This window comes from Anopheles arabiensis, chromosome 3 (genome assembly GCF_016920715.1).
Source record: "Anopheles arabiensis isolate DONGOLA chromosome 3, AaraD3, whole genome shotgun sequence".
NCBI classification, from domain to species: domain Eukaryota; kingdom Metazoa; phylum Arthropoda; class Insecta; order Diptera; family Culicidae; genus Anopheles; species Anopheles arabiensis.
In genome coordinates this window covers 40,652,169-40,666,413 of record NC_053518.1, presented here as the reverse complement: position 1 = coordinate 40,666,413, position 14,245 = coordinate 40,652,169, and the positions used below count along the sequence as shown (strand labels likewise).

Sequence of the window (14,245 nt, the reverse complement as noted above, 5' to 3'; positions counted from 1 at the left end):
AAAAGCGTCAGTGAATGTAGAGAGCCGTATTGAAAAATGCGTAGGACAATTGGTGTATTATCTTGTCTCATTTTGCGCAATAAAGTCAATTTGCTAATGTTGCGGACAAATTTAAAGAAGATTAAAGGTCAAGAATATTTTCTTCTACTAGATTTGGGTATTCAATTTGAGGTTCTGTTGCATTGCATTCTGTTGAATCTATTCAGCTAGGTTCAAACATGTTGTGCGTGATATTTTTCTCCACCATTCAATATCCTTTCTAAGTTTCTAAATCCAATAGGAATTATTCATGTGTGTTTCTAAAAAGGGTAATGTACAGTCCAATTCGCACATCATCATGTTCATTTTCACACAAGAAAGAGGCAAAAAAGTGTCCCAAAATTAAGAAATCCGCTGAAAAGCCCGTATTACTGTTATTGTTCATTGACACACAAGACAATTTGACAAGCTTAAATCATGGCGGAGTCTGAGCTTTTGGCATGTTTGAGCACAGTCATTACAAATATTCGATATAAATAGATTGCTTGTCAAATGATAGTTAAGTCTGTTATTTGGTACGTTCGTGAAGTTATAGCACCTAACAAATATTCCCGCAATGGGATCGAATGTCGTATGTTCCGAGAACCCTCCTATACACAGAATAAGATATCCTGGTATAGATGTTACCCAGGTAGCACAGAAGCTCATAAGTGGCTTAGTTGCAGGTCTTGGACCTGGCCAATTAAGGTGGTCGCGTCAAATCAGAAAAATAATGAAAATTATGATCTGACAGGTTGATTGATGGACAGAAAGTCTAATGGTTGTGTCATTGGGACATATTTGAAGACTTAAAGGTAATATTAAACTAGCAAGTAGTGTATGCCAATACCAAAATCCAAGGAATAGATTGATTTATTAAAAAAAATCAAAATTTGCGAAGAATATTCTTAAATTTTTCATCCTTGAATCAAAATCAAATAAAATTCATAAATTCATAAATAAAAGAAAACATAGAGCAGATGTTTAAAAATTAATTTCTTCACGTACCAAAAAAAAATAGCGTGCCACAACAGATATGCTTAATTTTTAATTGCATCCTCCCTTTGCAGCACCGGAAGCACGCACGCTCGTGGGCACAGCAAAAAAAAAGGGGGTAGATGATGGACGAAACGGGTGGTAGGTAAACACTGGGAATTCATATTGATAATTCAATATTGTCATCCAAACCGGTATGTTAATATGTACCCCGGTAGGCTTTTGGGAAAACATTATTGACGATAATGTGGCTTTTGGCGCCGATGGTGCCCGTTTCGCCTAGAGCAAATTAAAGGCTCGTCCACCCTCCTCCCCTGACTTCAATTTCATTTTTGGTTTTTACCGTTTTTTGTTCAGTGGAGACAAGATAAAAGAAGAAGAAAAAAATGCCACTATTTATGATAGTCGACTTTTGGCTGGTAGCTTTGTTTATTTGATGGATCAGTAAAATCGTGATAAAAGCGTGTCGCGCGCACGTGTGCTTGTGCACACATTTTTCACCGTGTGATATGAACGTGCGAAACGTAGATAAAGGTGAGATCATGAATCATGAACCACCGATTTCATGCGAATCCTCCGAGATGGGGACCGGGCTTTAGCATAATTTACCCACTCGGAGCGGCAAATGGGGCGCGCGCACAATATTGAAACAGTTTATTTGTGCAGCTTAATTGATGCTAATGTGCAATCATAAATTCTAGGTACAACGTACAACGAGACGAGCTTTCAGCGAAAAAAAAAACGTCTGCCCCCGCTTTGTTTGCTTGCTTTTTATCGCCATAATAGAGCATGGGCGTAATTGATTTTTAAAAATTGTTAGTTATTCAAGCCCTCAAGAGGGGACTTGCTGAAACCAATGAACAAAAAAAAGGTGTTGGTAAAGCCAATACTAACCTGACTGTAGCGAACTAAGCGAACCGGCCGTACTGCCGCCTCCTTCGTACGCGTAGTTGCGCAGATCGTCGAACGGTGGCGCATTCGGGTCACTGTCGGCCCGCTTCTTGTGCTCCTCGATGAACATGCCCACGTTGGGCTCGTGTCCCGGTCCCATCGTCATGACCGGATCTGTAATGAAGAAGAAGCGACAAACGAACCGATTAAAACATGTTCGTCCGATAAGACCAGCCTCATACGCTCGCACACTTACACATCAGCGGTGGCATCTTGCATTGCGTCAGCTCCGGCATCGGTCCGATCGGGATCTGCAGCGGCGTAATGTCGTACGCGGTCATATCGTCCTCACCGCCCCCTTCATCGTCGTAGTTGATGATGTTCTCCCGGACGTCATCATCCGGGCCCGGATATTTGATGTGCGACTCTCGCCTTCGGTTGTACACCACAAACACCAGCACCAGTACTGCTCAGATGGGAGGGGAGGAAGAAGAAAAAAAAAGACCCCGGGCGAAAGGCAACCGGACGCGCACGAAGGGTACACGGAGTTTAGTGGAGGTTTCAATTTCGGTGCATTAAAAATGGAGAAAGACACAGCCTGCCTGTCAGCTAGCCTCTGTCCGTGCTTTTCTCTATTTTCTCTAGCTAATGTGTGCGCTCGGTGTGTCCCGCATGTACGGCGCTGTGCTGGTTGGGCAAAGTCCTGCCCGCCCAGAACCGACTAGCGAAAAGGTCCAAGGTCCAGGCTCATTTCCGTTCGATTCGAATTCGCCCTTCACCATTGTAGTGGTGGTCAGTTGGAAAGGGTTTCTTATTGCACTCACTTCACCATCGCTTGTCACATGGGGCTGTTTTGGCGGTTCTCACACACTCCTCCTCCTTTTGTGTGGTGGTTGGTCTGCCAGCTTGCATAATCCTAGTTTTTGTTTCACTCCGAAAAGGGGTCATGGATTGTGTGAAAGAGTGGACGGTAAAAAAATAGAAGAAACAAAAAAAAAACCGAACCAAAGATAGTAGAACAACCTCCAGCTCTAGAACATGGGCTAAATGGACCGAAATGACCATTGCATCTGGGATTTTTATTACCATCACCCACCACCCTCGCAGTGGTAGTTTGGTTGAAGTGATTTTGTGCTGCTTCTTCCTTCTGTTAACATAGCCTGGAATTTGACCCCCAGGCACACGTTTCATGCTGCCGAGTGACCGCGAGATCGTGGTGAAATGGAATATCGAATCAGAATCCGGAACCGCACAGCATACTAGGAACACACCGAGCAGACACACACACACATACACACTGAGCCATAGAGAATCACGGTCACGTTTTAGCTAGCCAGTGTATGTGTGCGTGTGTCTGCCACATTGTGAGGAGTTTAAGAACGAAAGTACTCGCCTGGGAAAAGAAAAAAGATGTTCCTTTTCCCAAGGTTCTGTCGTTCTGTCACTTCTCGTTGATAATGGCACATGCACACAGACAGACGGGACAGGACAGGACAGACAAACACTCTCATCTTTACTCGCGGCCGATGTGGATTTATCGCAAAAGTATCACGCTTGTGCAATCGTCGCCTCGAACGCATTACGCATCCTCGCTTACACGGTAGTGGGAAAGCTTTTAAAGCGGGTGCGGTATGAAGCGAATCGACTACACTGTTCGATAGAATCCACAAAAGCCCCTTGTGCGAGTAGTGAGTGTCTGAGAGTGTAAGTAATTGACGTACGTATATAGTGAGTAAAGAAAAACACATTTAAAAAAAGAATACACACACAATTGCTAAACTATTGTCGTAGAAAATGGTGCGCTAGACGCAAACAGTGTAGTTTAAAGTAGTGGTAGCAGCTAGTAAGGGTTTTTAGTAAGGGCTAGTAAGGGTTAGACGACGAGCATTACGGTGTACAGTGAGAGTGTGCATTATACAAACCCCATGTACTCCACTGTACTCCCTCCTTTTTGCCAGTGGTGTACTGTGGTGATGGCGCGCCAAAGGGGAGTGTACAACAAGCGGACGAAACGAGTGTGAACAAACGAACGTAAAACGCGTGGTGAAAATGGCAATACCCGGGTGGTGATAGATTGAAAAGTCCTGTAACGCTAACGCCAAGTGTACAGCAGCGAAGGGCGGGCCCCGGGCGGACGCCAGACTAAGCTGTCACACATAAAGCTTATGATGATAACAAAGTAAGGTAAAAAGTGCTCCTTTCGAGTGTGTGTGTAGTGAAGAAAAGAGTCAACCAAAAATGGGGCGTGGGAAATCCGTTCGCGAGTGGGATTTAGGGTCTTTTTTGTTGTTTGTTTTTAAGTTCACTTTCAATTGACAAAATGTTTAAAAAAAGTGCCGCCAAATGTGCGCTCACAAGGGAGGTTTTAGAACGGTTCTACCCACGTGCCACATGGCAGCCGCATTGGAATGTGCCGTCGACGTGTTTCCGTGTGTGTGTGTTTGTGTGCGGGGGAATGCGTGGGCATACAGTCGTGAAGGTACAACACCACCCCATCCATGGTATATTTAAAACTCTCCCTTAGCACACGCACACACATGCAAAAAATCTATTGTTGATCCCCCGCTCCGATTGTAGGGGTACAACAACCGGGAGAAAAGATAGAAAAGAAAGCAAAACTGTGAAATTGAAAGCTTTCGCTGAAAGCTCTTTCAACTTTGCCATTCCCAGTGAGAGAGTGTTCTCCGTCGTTTTTTTTTTCAACAAGATATACCGATATTTCCAAATGGATGATATTTTTGTTTCAAATTGAATGCACGATATTGTCACAACAATTGGCACGAATTTTGAAAAGAGATTTCTAACACCTCATTCTCTCTCTTTCTCTCCCTTTCCCGCCTACCCAATCCTTTTGTTGTACGACAAAGTTGGGCGAAGGGCGAAAGTGAATGGAATTTGATTGCCATTTCGATTTAGATTGCCATGGATTGGTTATTTGGATATTTGCTTCATTTCGAGTGTGCGGAATCGGTTTAAGCATGGAATTGCACTACAGTGTGTGCAGTGTGTTACATGGAAATGTGTTACACCAAATCGTATGCAATGATTTATGATGGATTTGTACGAGCATTTCACAGAAACTGTATTTTTTCATAAGAAGTAAAATTTATTGCTTCAAAAAGCTCAAGTTTTTGGAAAAAATTGACATTTATCAGTAGATAAACGTGTGAGAAAACGGCGTTTCAATATAAAAACATATATTGGTTGATTTTTGATCTGATTTTTTATCAAAAGCCTAGATGATTTAGAAATGAAACTCTATGTTTTGAACATAGGGAAACACATTTAAAATTTGACAATGTTTTGCTACTAGTAAACAATTGTAATATTTTACTTTATTAAACTATTTTACCACAAAATGACGAAATATCATGGAAAATTGATTAAGCTCATTATTTTAGAGCTCGTAGTAGTTTTAGGGTTAAGTGCTTAAAATTTTCTAAAATTATTATAGAGCTAGTATTGGAATTACTAAGAGTTAGCCTTTGAGAGAGGCTCAGTTAGAGAAAAAAGGATATGGTGTAACGAAATATTACACAACTTAAACAGTGAAACCAATAATTGAAGGATTCACTATGATATTTGAAATTTTGCTAAAAAAAAAACAGTAGATATTGAACAATATAAGGGAATGAGTTAAAAGAATGAATTAGAGATACCAAAAATGAATTGGACCTTTGAGGATACAATTTGGGTCTATTTTGCTTCAAATATAACATTAACGACATGAAGTTATCCAAAAGCTTCGCACAGAACCCCCTGTTTAAATGATTTAGGTTTTAGATAGTTTTCTAGCAGCTTGAATTGCCATTTTATAATGAAAGCATACGAACATGATTGAAAATAAAAACAAGACCCAAGCAAAATATTGTTTAAACGCACTTCAACAATTCCATTCAAAACCATTTCACGCATCGTATTAGACTCGAACAGTGTTAATTAAACGTATTAGCAGGTAGGTTAGTGTGTGTTAGTAAAATTACTTCGTTTGTGTTAGTGTGTATTGTATACGTATGTGTGTCAGCAATGAGCTTCCGATCCACGGCACCCGGATAACGGAAATGGCTACTTACGTATGAGCGTACTGACGCAGATGACGAGCGCAATGATGAAGTCCCGGGAAGGCGTCAGGATGCCGGACGCGAGCAGCTCGAGCTCGCAGTGTGCACCGGAAAATCCGAGCGGACAGATACACTCATACGCCTTCGGCGGATGGTGATCCCGGCAGCGGCCCCCATTCTGACACGGATGCCACAGGCACTCGTTCGCGTTCACGCATCGCATCCCGGACGGTTTATAGCCGGCAGGACATCTGCGCTCGCGACACGCAAACACGGGATGTGTAGTTTTTTGGTTTGTTTTTGTTTTCAAAGTGATGCAGGACGTGTGTTGTGTATGTTTATGTATGTGTGGATGTGTGTTACATTGTTCCCGTTTGTTTGAATGGTTCGAGATTTCGAGATCACGTGACACGCGACACGTTCAAATGGCACGCAAATGGAGAAAATCATCCGACGGAACGAGCGAAGAAATGGTGTGTGTGTGTGTTCAATTTACGACATCCGTACGAGAATCCGAGTGTGTGTGTGTTTGTGGGTACATAATTGAAAAGCCAAAGTGCCATAAACATGAACATCGAGAGGAACGTGTGTGTGTGTGGTATGGAACATACATAGAATGAAATGAAAAGATGAAAGAAACGAAACAAAACAACATTAGCACGGCACATCGGGGAAAGGTTACTTACCACATTTTGGTGACCATTTTGTTATTAGCATTACCATCAGATCGGACATAATACGCACGAGAGAGAGAGAGATAGAGAAAGACGGGGGACACGAAACTATCTATTTACTATGGGTGGAGGGTTGAGCTACGCACTATGTTAACACTCACGCCATCTTTTGGCGGAGTTTTCAGACGAAAAAAGATCGTTTAAATGGACGAAAGCATAAGAAGGGAGGATAATGGAAAGGGATGGGATGAGGATGAGGAGAGAGAGAGATGGAGCTATGAGTACTACTAAAAGCTTGAGCAATGTACTAACAAAAGCATGCACATTTAAATACAGTACTACAGTAACAAGAGACCGTGGTAGAAAAGCTTACAAAAATCAAACTACACATTTATTAACAGCAAAAATACAAAAAAAAAATGAAAACGAGAAGAAACTATTGCCGCAGCAAAACGTGGATATTTATCAAAAACAGGTCAAATGCTCACTCAATATGATTAGCAGACAGACAAGAATGGCGGCCAGTGCGCCCATGCTCAGCTTGAGCGTTTGGCCCTCCTGGATGAGCTCACAGTTTTCGCCCCAGAATCCGTCCGGACAGTCGCACCGGTAGCGCAACCGGGGCTCCTGATTCACGCAGATGCCCCCGTTCAGGCACGGCAGATCGAGACACTCGTTCCGATCCATGCAACCCTTACCGTCCGGCGACATGACGCGCCCCTCGCCGCATCTGTGAATTTATGGTTGTTTTGTTGTTGTCGAAGCAGTAGTAGTAGTGTTTTATTTTTGACAAAGAGAGAAAGAGAGAGAGAGAGGGAGAGAAAGATAGAGGGAAAACGTGCTAGATTCCATCCACTGTAGGAAGCTGCTGTGGGGTAACGTGGATGGATCGATTGATTGGCTGATTGATTGGTTGCGTATGATTGATTTGTGGGAACGGTTCATTTACTTTCGCGTTATAGACCCTGACCGGTCGGTCGTTTGCACAATTTCCGGTCAACAAGGGGATTAGCCCGTGCTGGCGATATAACGAGCGGTTCGAACATAGCCCTTCGCGAAGAAATGCGTGGTGATTGTGAAGTTTTATTTCACCTTTCCATCAGTTTGGCCCTAATCGGTGGGGCATATGCTAATAAAAATGGGTGAGATCGTTATACCGTGCGCCGCAAGCATTGTATCATGATGATGCATGGTCATGCATTGATGAGACGGAAAAAACATACGGAATCGGGGAATGGTTTGGTTGGGGTTCAAATATATAAAATATAAATGGTCAAGTTGAAACTGAACAAGCGGACCGTTCTTTGGAATATTTCCGAAATTCATGCAGCCGTGTGAGTGTATCGGTTGGCTGTGTATAATTGCGATCGTGCTGGTGTGTTTTTGATGTAAAATTGTGCCGTAGGTGTTAGCAGCAGCAACAGCAGCAACCGCAGACAATATTAAGCCTTCCACAAAAAGGGAGGCAAAACAAAAACCACCAGGCGCCTCCATTCGTCCCCGAAATGGAAAATAATCCCTGTGTATCTGATAAAGGGACGCAATGTCGGGCGGTACATGTGTAGAAGATGTTGTTTGCTGCTGTAATGATACTAATGGTGATGTAATCGTGCCAGCTAATGGCACGATTTAGATGAAAGGTGATGCGTGTAATTATGAAAATAGGGCTGGAGCGTGTGATATGGCGAATAGTGATGATTGGTGATGATAAAAACTAAATACAACTACGGATACGACAAAATGTTAAATCATACGTGGTATACACAGAAAAGTATAGAAAGCAACAAAAACAAATCTACTTTACGAAGCACAACCATACAAAAAGCATTCGTTCGGAGATTGGCGACCATTACCGTTGCCTTATCCATTAGGCAAAGCGTCTAAATACGTAGCAAAGCTTTTACGAATGGAACGATATTTCATCAACGATGGTTAAATTTACAGGTAACGGATGTTTCAATTGCCATGCAGTGGAGAATAATTGAAATTCATTTAAAATACTGTCCATAACTAATACTTATATAAAGCTCTCCTAATATTATGCTTTTTGCCGTAACGACCTACACCGGTCTTATATAGCTTTGGAGTACTGTATTTAGAACCACACAGCCGGATAGTCAAGTCCTTGCTACGGGGTACGGTCCACATGAGGCTTGAACCTATGTCGGGCGTTTTAATAAGTCCTACGAGTTGATGACTATACTATGGCATCGTCTCTATTACGCTCCTATCATGCTCAACACTTTAAGCGCCGCGTCATATGAATTCGCATGACGGCTTTGCTCGCCGCTCAGCTTTGTGTCTGACGCTCAGCAATTCTCTTGAGCACGAATGAGGTAGGAAAGAGAGAACGAGAACGACAAGTGCTACGCCGCTTATCGCAATGAAACAAAAGAGAGATAACAGTCACACGAGAAATGGTCGCTCTCGTCGCTCTCTTGCCATGCGCTACGATGCTAATTCGAAAAACTGTGACGTCAGGCCAGCGGTCAATGTATTGATATTAAGCAATTTTAGAAAAATGGTGGAGAAAAATTATCAATTTTCTATGGAATGCGAGATAGCGCCAATTAATAATCTTAGGCATTAGATGATTTACGATTCTCCGAAAAAAAAGTCTAGTCATATAGCAAACGAACAAGAGTTGGCCCTGTTTTTGACCGGCCGAGCATCAGTTAAGATCGGCCATGGCTGAGCTTGAAATAATTATAAATTAAAAAAAAGCATTTGATTATTGTTATTGTACTGCGACGATTTTTGACTAAATGACCTAAACAAAGTCACAAATGACGAAGATGAAGACCATAAAAGAGCTACAAATAAAAGCTCAATAGCTCAAAACCAAATAAAAGCTCAACACTCATCGTCCGAGAACCTTGAAGCACTATTGAAACAGTGTTAAAGTGCTTAAGCTTCAAGGATTATTTAAAATTGAAATTAAATCTTTAGTATAAAACCATACATATTGTTTTGAAATGCAAACATTGTTTAGCACTTCCGCAGAGATAAACAATTACACTTTTAAGCGAACTCTGATCAAACGTTTGCGAGCATCAAAGTCGAGCTATTTCCAAATAATTATATGAAATATGCATCTTCCAAGAATGGCACAACCAGGGCGAACGATTTTACTATGCAAATCATTCCATGAATGGCACAAATTGATTACACACGCAATATTAAAAGCTCTCGTATGCGATGCGGTACCGCTACCATTGCACAGCTTAACCACGCAAAGCATTCTGCACAATCGTAGCGTACTGTAATACCATTGCTTACAGCGTTACAGGGGAATGGACGCTGCAAGCACGCTGCCGAACAAAACCATACAAAACCGAACTCTCCTATCGGTACAAAGTAGTTGTACGGCTCCCACGGTTGGACGATGGCCCTCGTTCAGGCGTGCATATTTGGAAATTTTGTAAAATGTTTGTGAGTTTGTGAATAAATTAAACCACATGGCGAAGGAATAGTGAACCTGTAACTTTACAGCGGAGTGCGGCTAGTACTTTTAGATTGTTCGAATCTAGTCGGTGGTAGTATTGGCCTGGGGAAGCTTAAATTAAATGTAAAATAAAATTCAAACACATTGTTCTCGGGGAGGGAACGCATCCGCCGGTCGCTTGCGCATTCGCCGAGGCACACCAGCGCCAGGCTCCCAGCGCCATTGCACACACACGCACACACAAAGAGTGATGTACCAGCTTGTTTGATGGATTGCAAATGAAATGCATTCATCCGTCCGTCCGGTGCAGAATCGAGGTATTGCCAGCGTGTATGTGTGTGTCGGTGCAAGGGCTAATTTATGCCCACGCGGTGCGAGTGGATGCACTGAGGCAGAATAATTATTTAAATGCAGCATCTCTTCACAGCGTGGAATGGCTTTACATCGACTGCAATTTGATGCCACCGCGTGCATACACGCACACACACACGCGTTGGCGCATGCAGTTCGTTATTATTCATGTCATAAATTAATCATGCTAGTATCACAATTCCGATGAAATACGATACACTACAAAACGGTAAGGTGGGGTATAAATGCTTTTGTCCTTTTTTTTGTGTGAGTCAGCCAAAGCTACTGTGCCGGACGCCGTATCTCGCGTGTGTACTACGTTTCTAGTCATTTTAATCAATTACCTAACAGAAGATATCCCGTTCTCTCCAAACCATTCCTCACTCTTATCGCGTATCGTGTGCAAGCCGGACACAAAACGCGCAGAAAGAAATGACCAAATCCGCTTACGGGCATTAACCGGTGGCGATGAAGCAGTTCTCAAACAACGCCAAAACGTCTCGCTGCTCGATTCTGGACAAATATAGAGACTTCTTTTGTGAAGCGTTTGGCAAGCAATTTCTCTCCCCTTACCGCACCGCACCAGTTGGACACACTACCACTGTTCCGCCGAGGCCGGCGGCAGGCATCCAATCTGTGATTTTGTACGCTCGATCCATATTATTGTTCCGCAAGCACCTCAAGAAACTTGAGCCTTTCTTCAAATCCCACTTTACAATTCAACTCACAGCGAGACGCCTTCTCACGGCGCACAAACACACACATACACATAACCAGAGCTCCCGTCATCGTTTTAATCTATCGCAAAGCGCAATTCGCACCGACAAAACAGACGAAAGCAAATAACTTGCCAACTCAATCAACTTCACTCGGGCACGGATCGGGTTGCGCAGCCAAGGGGTCGGTGATGGTGGCGGTGGTGGTGGTTTGAAATTGATTCGAGAAATGGCGACAACCGTCCAAACGCTTCCGGTCGTTGCGGACTCGGAGCAATCTGGGACTCAAGCAAACCGCTGCCACCTTTTACCCAAAGCAGCACACCAACGGGGTGGATGCAACGTCGAAAGCCTTTTGTAATACACGCCTAAATAATAGATTTAGCACACGGCAAAGCGACCGCTCTACATCGGTACCGGTACGGAAAACCCTATGCCGTGGAAAACCCAATCAGGGCAAAGGAGCCACAGCTGCTTGTCAAAAGTGAAGCGAAGAAAGCTTAAAGTTACAAATCTCCGGACACGGGGCAATGAATTGCTACTACCATCGTCCATTTCCGACGCCGGTGGAGGCGGGCGTGTTTCCCTTGAATTTAACAGATCTACCCCGGAGTACACGGAAACGGAAATGACCTAAAGACGGATGACATTTCCCATTGGCGTCCTTGGAGAACATCGCCGGGTTTCAGCGTAAATCTCGAGCCTCCCGGCGGAAGATATCGACAATAGCTAGTCGACGTGCTAGGAATGGTGCCCTTCCCCACACCCCCCCACCCTATTTGATACTAGAACTCGACGCCATCGGACATGGAGGCAAGAATTCTACGTACCGAAAGGAGCAATAGGTCAACAGGCCGTTTCCTGTGCTGATCGCTGACGGTTCTCAAGCTTACGGGAACGATGCCAAAACCTCGCCCCGAGCAAACGGAAGGAAGAATAAATTATGTACTAAAAATGTTCCGTGTGCGTGTGTGTGTGTTGTTTGTTTGGTGCACGCTCCGGTGTCGGTTTACGGTTGGGTTTGTGTTGGGTTTGGTGAAACAAACAGAAAATGGTCATCTCCAAAGTAATACAATTTGCCAACCAGTGTAGTGTGTGTGTGTTCGTGTGTATAAAATCGTTGTTCTGTCGATATGGCTGCTCCAACCAACCATTCCAATTAGTATTCCGTCCTCGATTTCGTCAAAACTTTGCCCGGTAAGAGCCCGGCGACGTTTGGTGGAGCACACGCGCTATTGTGTGGGTAGTAGGATCATTGCGAACGGATTACAAGACCGTTCTGCCTTCTTTTTTTTTTGTCCCACCCCAAACTGGGGCTTGCTACCCGAAACGTTGCTCAGTTCTTGGATTAGCGCCGTTCAGTTTTTAGTACACGAGTTGATTTTATTTCGCCCGTCCATAACATGCCGCTTTCCGGTGGACATTTTTACCTTAACCTTTTTTTAAAGCCATTTTTTTATGTTGGGCTTCTCTTGTAAGTAACCCTAACAAAGGATTGGGATACGCTTTTTTAACATGTTACTAAACAGGATCCTTTTTTTTTTGGTGCTGTAAAACCCCTCCGCTAGAGGGTGTGTTGCGTTACAAGCACCATATTTTGGCTAATATCCTTTTTTCCACCGGCCGTAGAACTCCATACATCCCTTCACTGCCACAGTTGTTTCCCAAGTCCCAAGTTGAAGGGTAAATATTACACTGGCATGGTACTGGCATGGGGAACAATTCGGCGAATGAAATCTACATGCCAATACCTCTGTGCTGACTAGGTTTAATACCGATGAAATGCAATATGCTAAATATGGCTCACCAGTCTCGACCATCGGAAGCTCCACGTTGAGGAAGGCGTGTGTGGGCGAAATTCAAAAATATAACTCACTATAAAAAAACGCATATCGAAACGAATTTTCCTACAAAACAAATTTTGGCTTCAATGGTGAAACTCACCCCTCCATCCCCTATCAAGCTGCATAAGGGAGCTGCAGAAAAAGAAAATCTAATATCACTCGCCTGTCTCAACAAGCGCGGCCTCTGTCTGCTGCAGTTTGCCAACTGCTCGTCCCACTTCTCTCCTATCCATCACCGTGTGTTGGGCGAATTGATGAAGGCAGTTGGTAGTTGGGTCCCCTTCCGCTCATCATTTTAAACCGATGCCGGAGAGCCTCGATTTGACAACATGCAATATCAGCGAAAAAAAAAAAAAAAAAACGCAAAACTCGCATGTGTGCGAAGCGGCGCACTCTGTTTATGAGAGGATCGACTGCCGGCCGGGAGTCGTAAACATCCATCGAGGGATGGATGCCTTTTTTCACCGAAACTGATTGGGTTTTTTGTTGTTGTACCTTTTGGTGCTCTTACTGTTACTGTCCCGCCCTTCTACCAAACTTTGCTGTACGGAAGGAGGATGAGGAGACGGAAAGGCGGAATGGTGGTGCTATACACGGCCGTGATTACCATGTTGTTGGGTCGACAAGGCAGTAAAGTTTCTGCCTGCAATTACAGGCTTACTTCCTCCCGTGGTGGATGGGGGATTATTGCTCACTCTCTTTCTCACTCGCGCCGTTCCTCTTTGTTGCTGTGACAAGATGTGTTACTGCACACGTCCGCGTGTCATCATCGAACGCACCATCATTACGAGCATGCTGCATGCGCTATTCACGAGCTGACAGCAGCAGCAGCAGCAATGTGTACGGTTCGCTGAAGTTTTGGGGCACAATGACAAGCGACCCAATAATGGAAAGAGGAATCCCCTGGCGACTGGCATCCCGCGACAGTTCCTCGGTCCCGGGGTTGTAAAACTTATCCACCACGGGTAAGTCGTTCACTCCCATGTGCTTGTGTGTGTGTGTGTGTGTGGTGCATCGTACCGGTGGGAGGGAAGACATCCGATGCAAGCGGGACTAAAATTACGACTAACGCGTCTGTCGTCAGCCTTTCCGATTCCGTCGAAGAAAGAGCTTGGCGCGTGTATGGTGGTGATGAAAACGGAGGAAAGTGACGTTTTTCCGTTTTCACCGATTCCCAGCGCAGCAAAACCCGGCGTAACACTAGACGAGGGAAAACACAACTCCCCAATCATTCTTCATCTTCATCGTT

General features: G+C 44.0%; 1 protein-coding gene across 18 annotated transcripts in view; it reads right to left on the bottom strand.

Moving 5' to 3' along the window:
- Positions 1-14,245, bottom strand: part of LOC120904608 (neural-cadherin) — a 251,518-nt gene that overhangs the window by 10,025 nt on the left and 227,248 nt on the right. For 11 of the 18 annotated variants that reach the window (XM_040314722.1, XM_040314721.1, XM_040314718.1 and 8 more), the window contains 3 exons: positions 7,129-7,370; positions 2,162-2,371; positions 1,909-2,079 (listed from right to left, as the gene is read on the bottom strand). In XM_040314722.1, the coding sequence (XP_040170656.1) occupies positions 1,909-2,079; positions 2,162-2,371; positions 7,129-7,370 (623 nt within the window). Of the gene's footprint in view, positions 1-1,908; positions 2,080-2,161; positions 2,372-5,978; positions 6,218-7,128; positions 7,371-14,245 lie in introns of those variants that run through there. The other 7 variants (XM_040314723.1, XM_040314726.1, XM_040314730.1 and 4 more) reach the window with 2 other exon arrangements.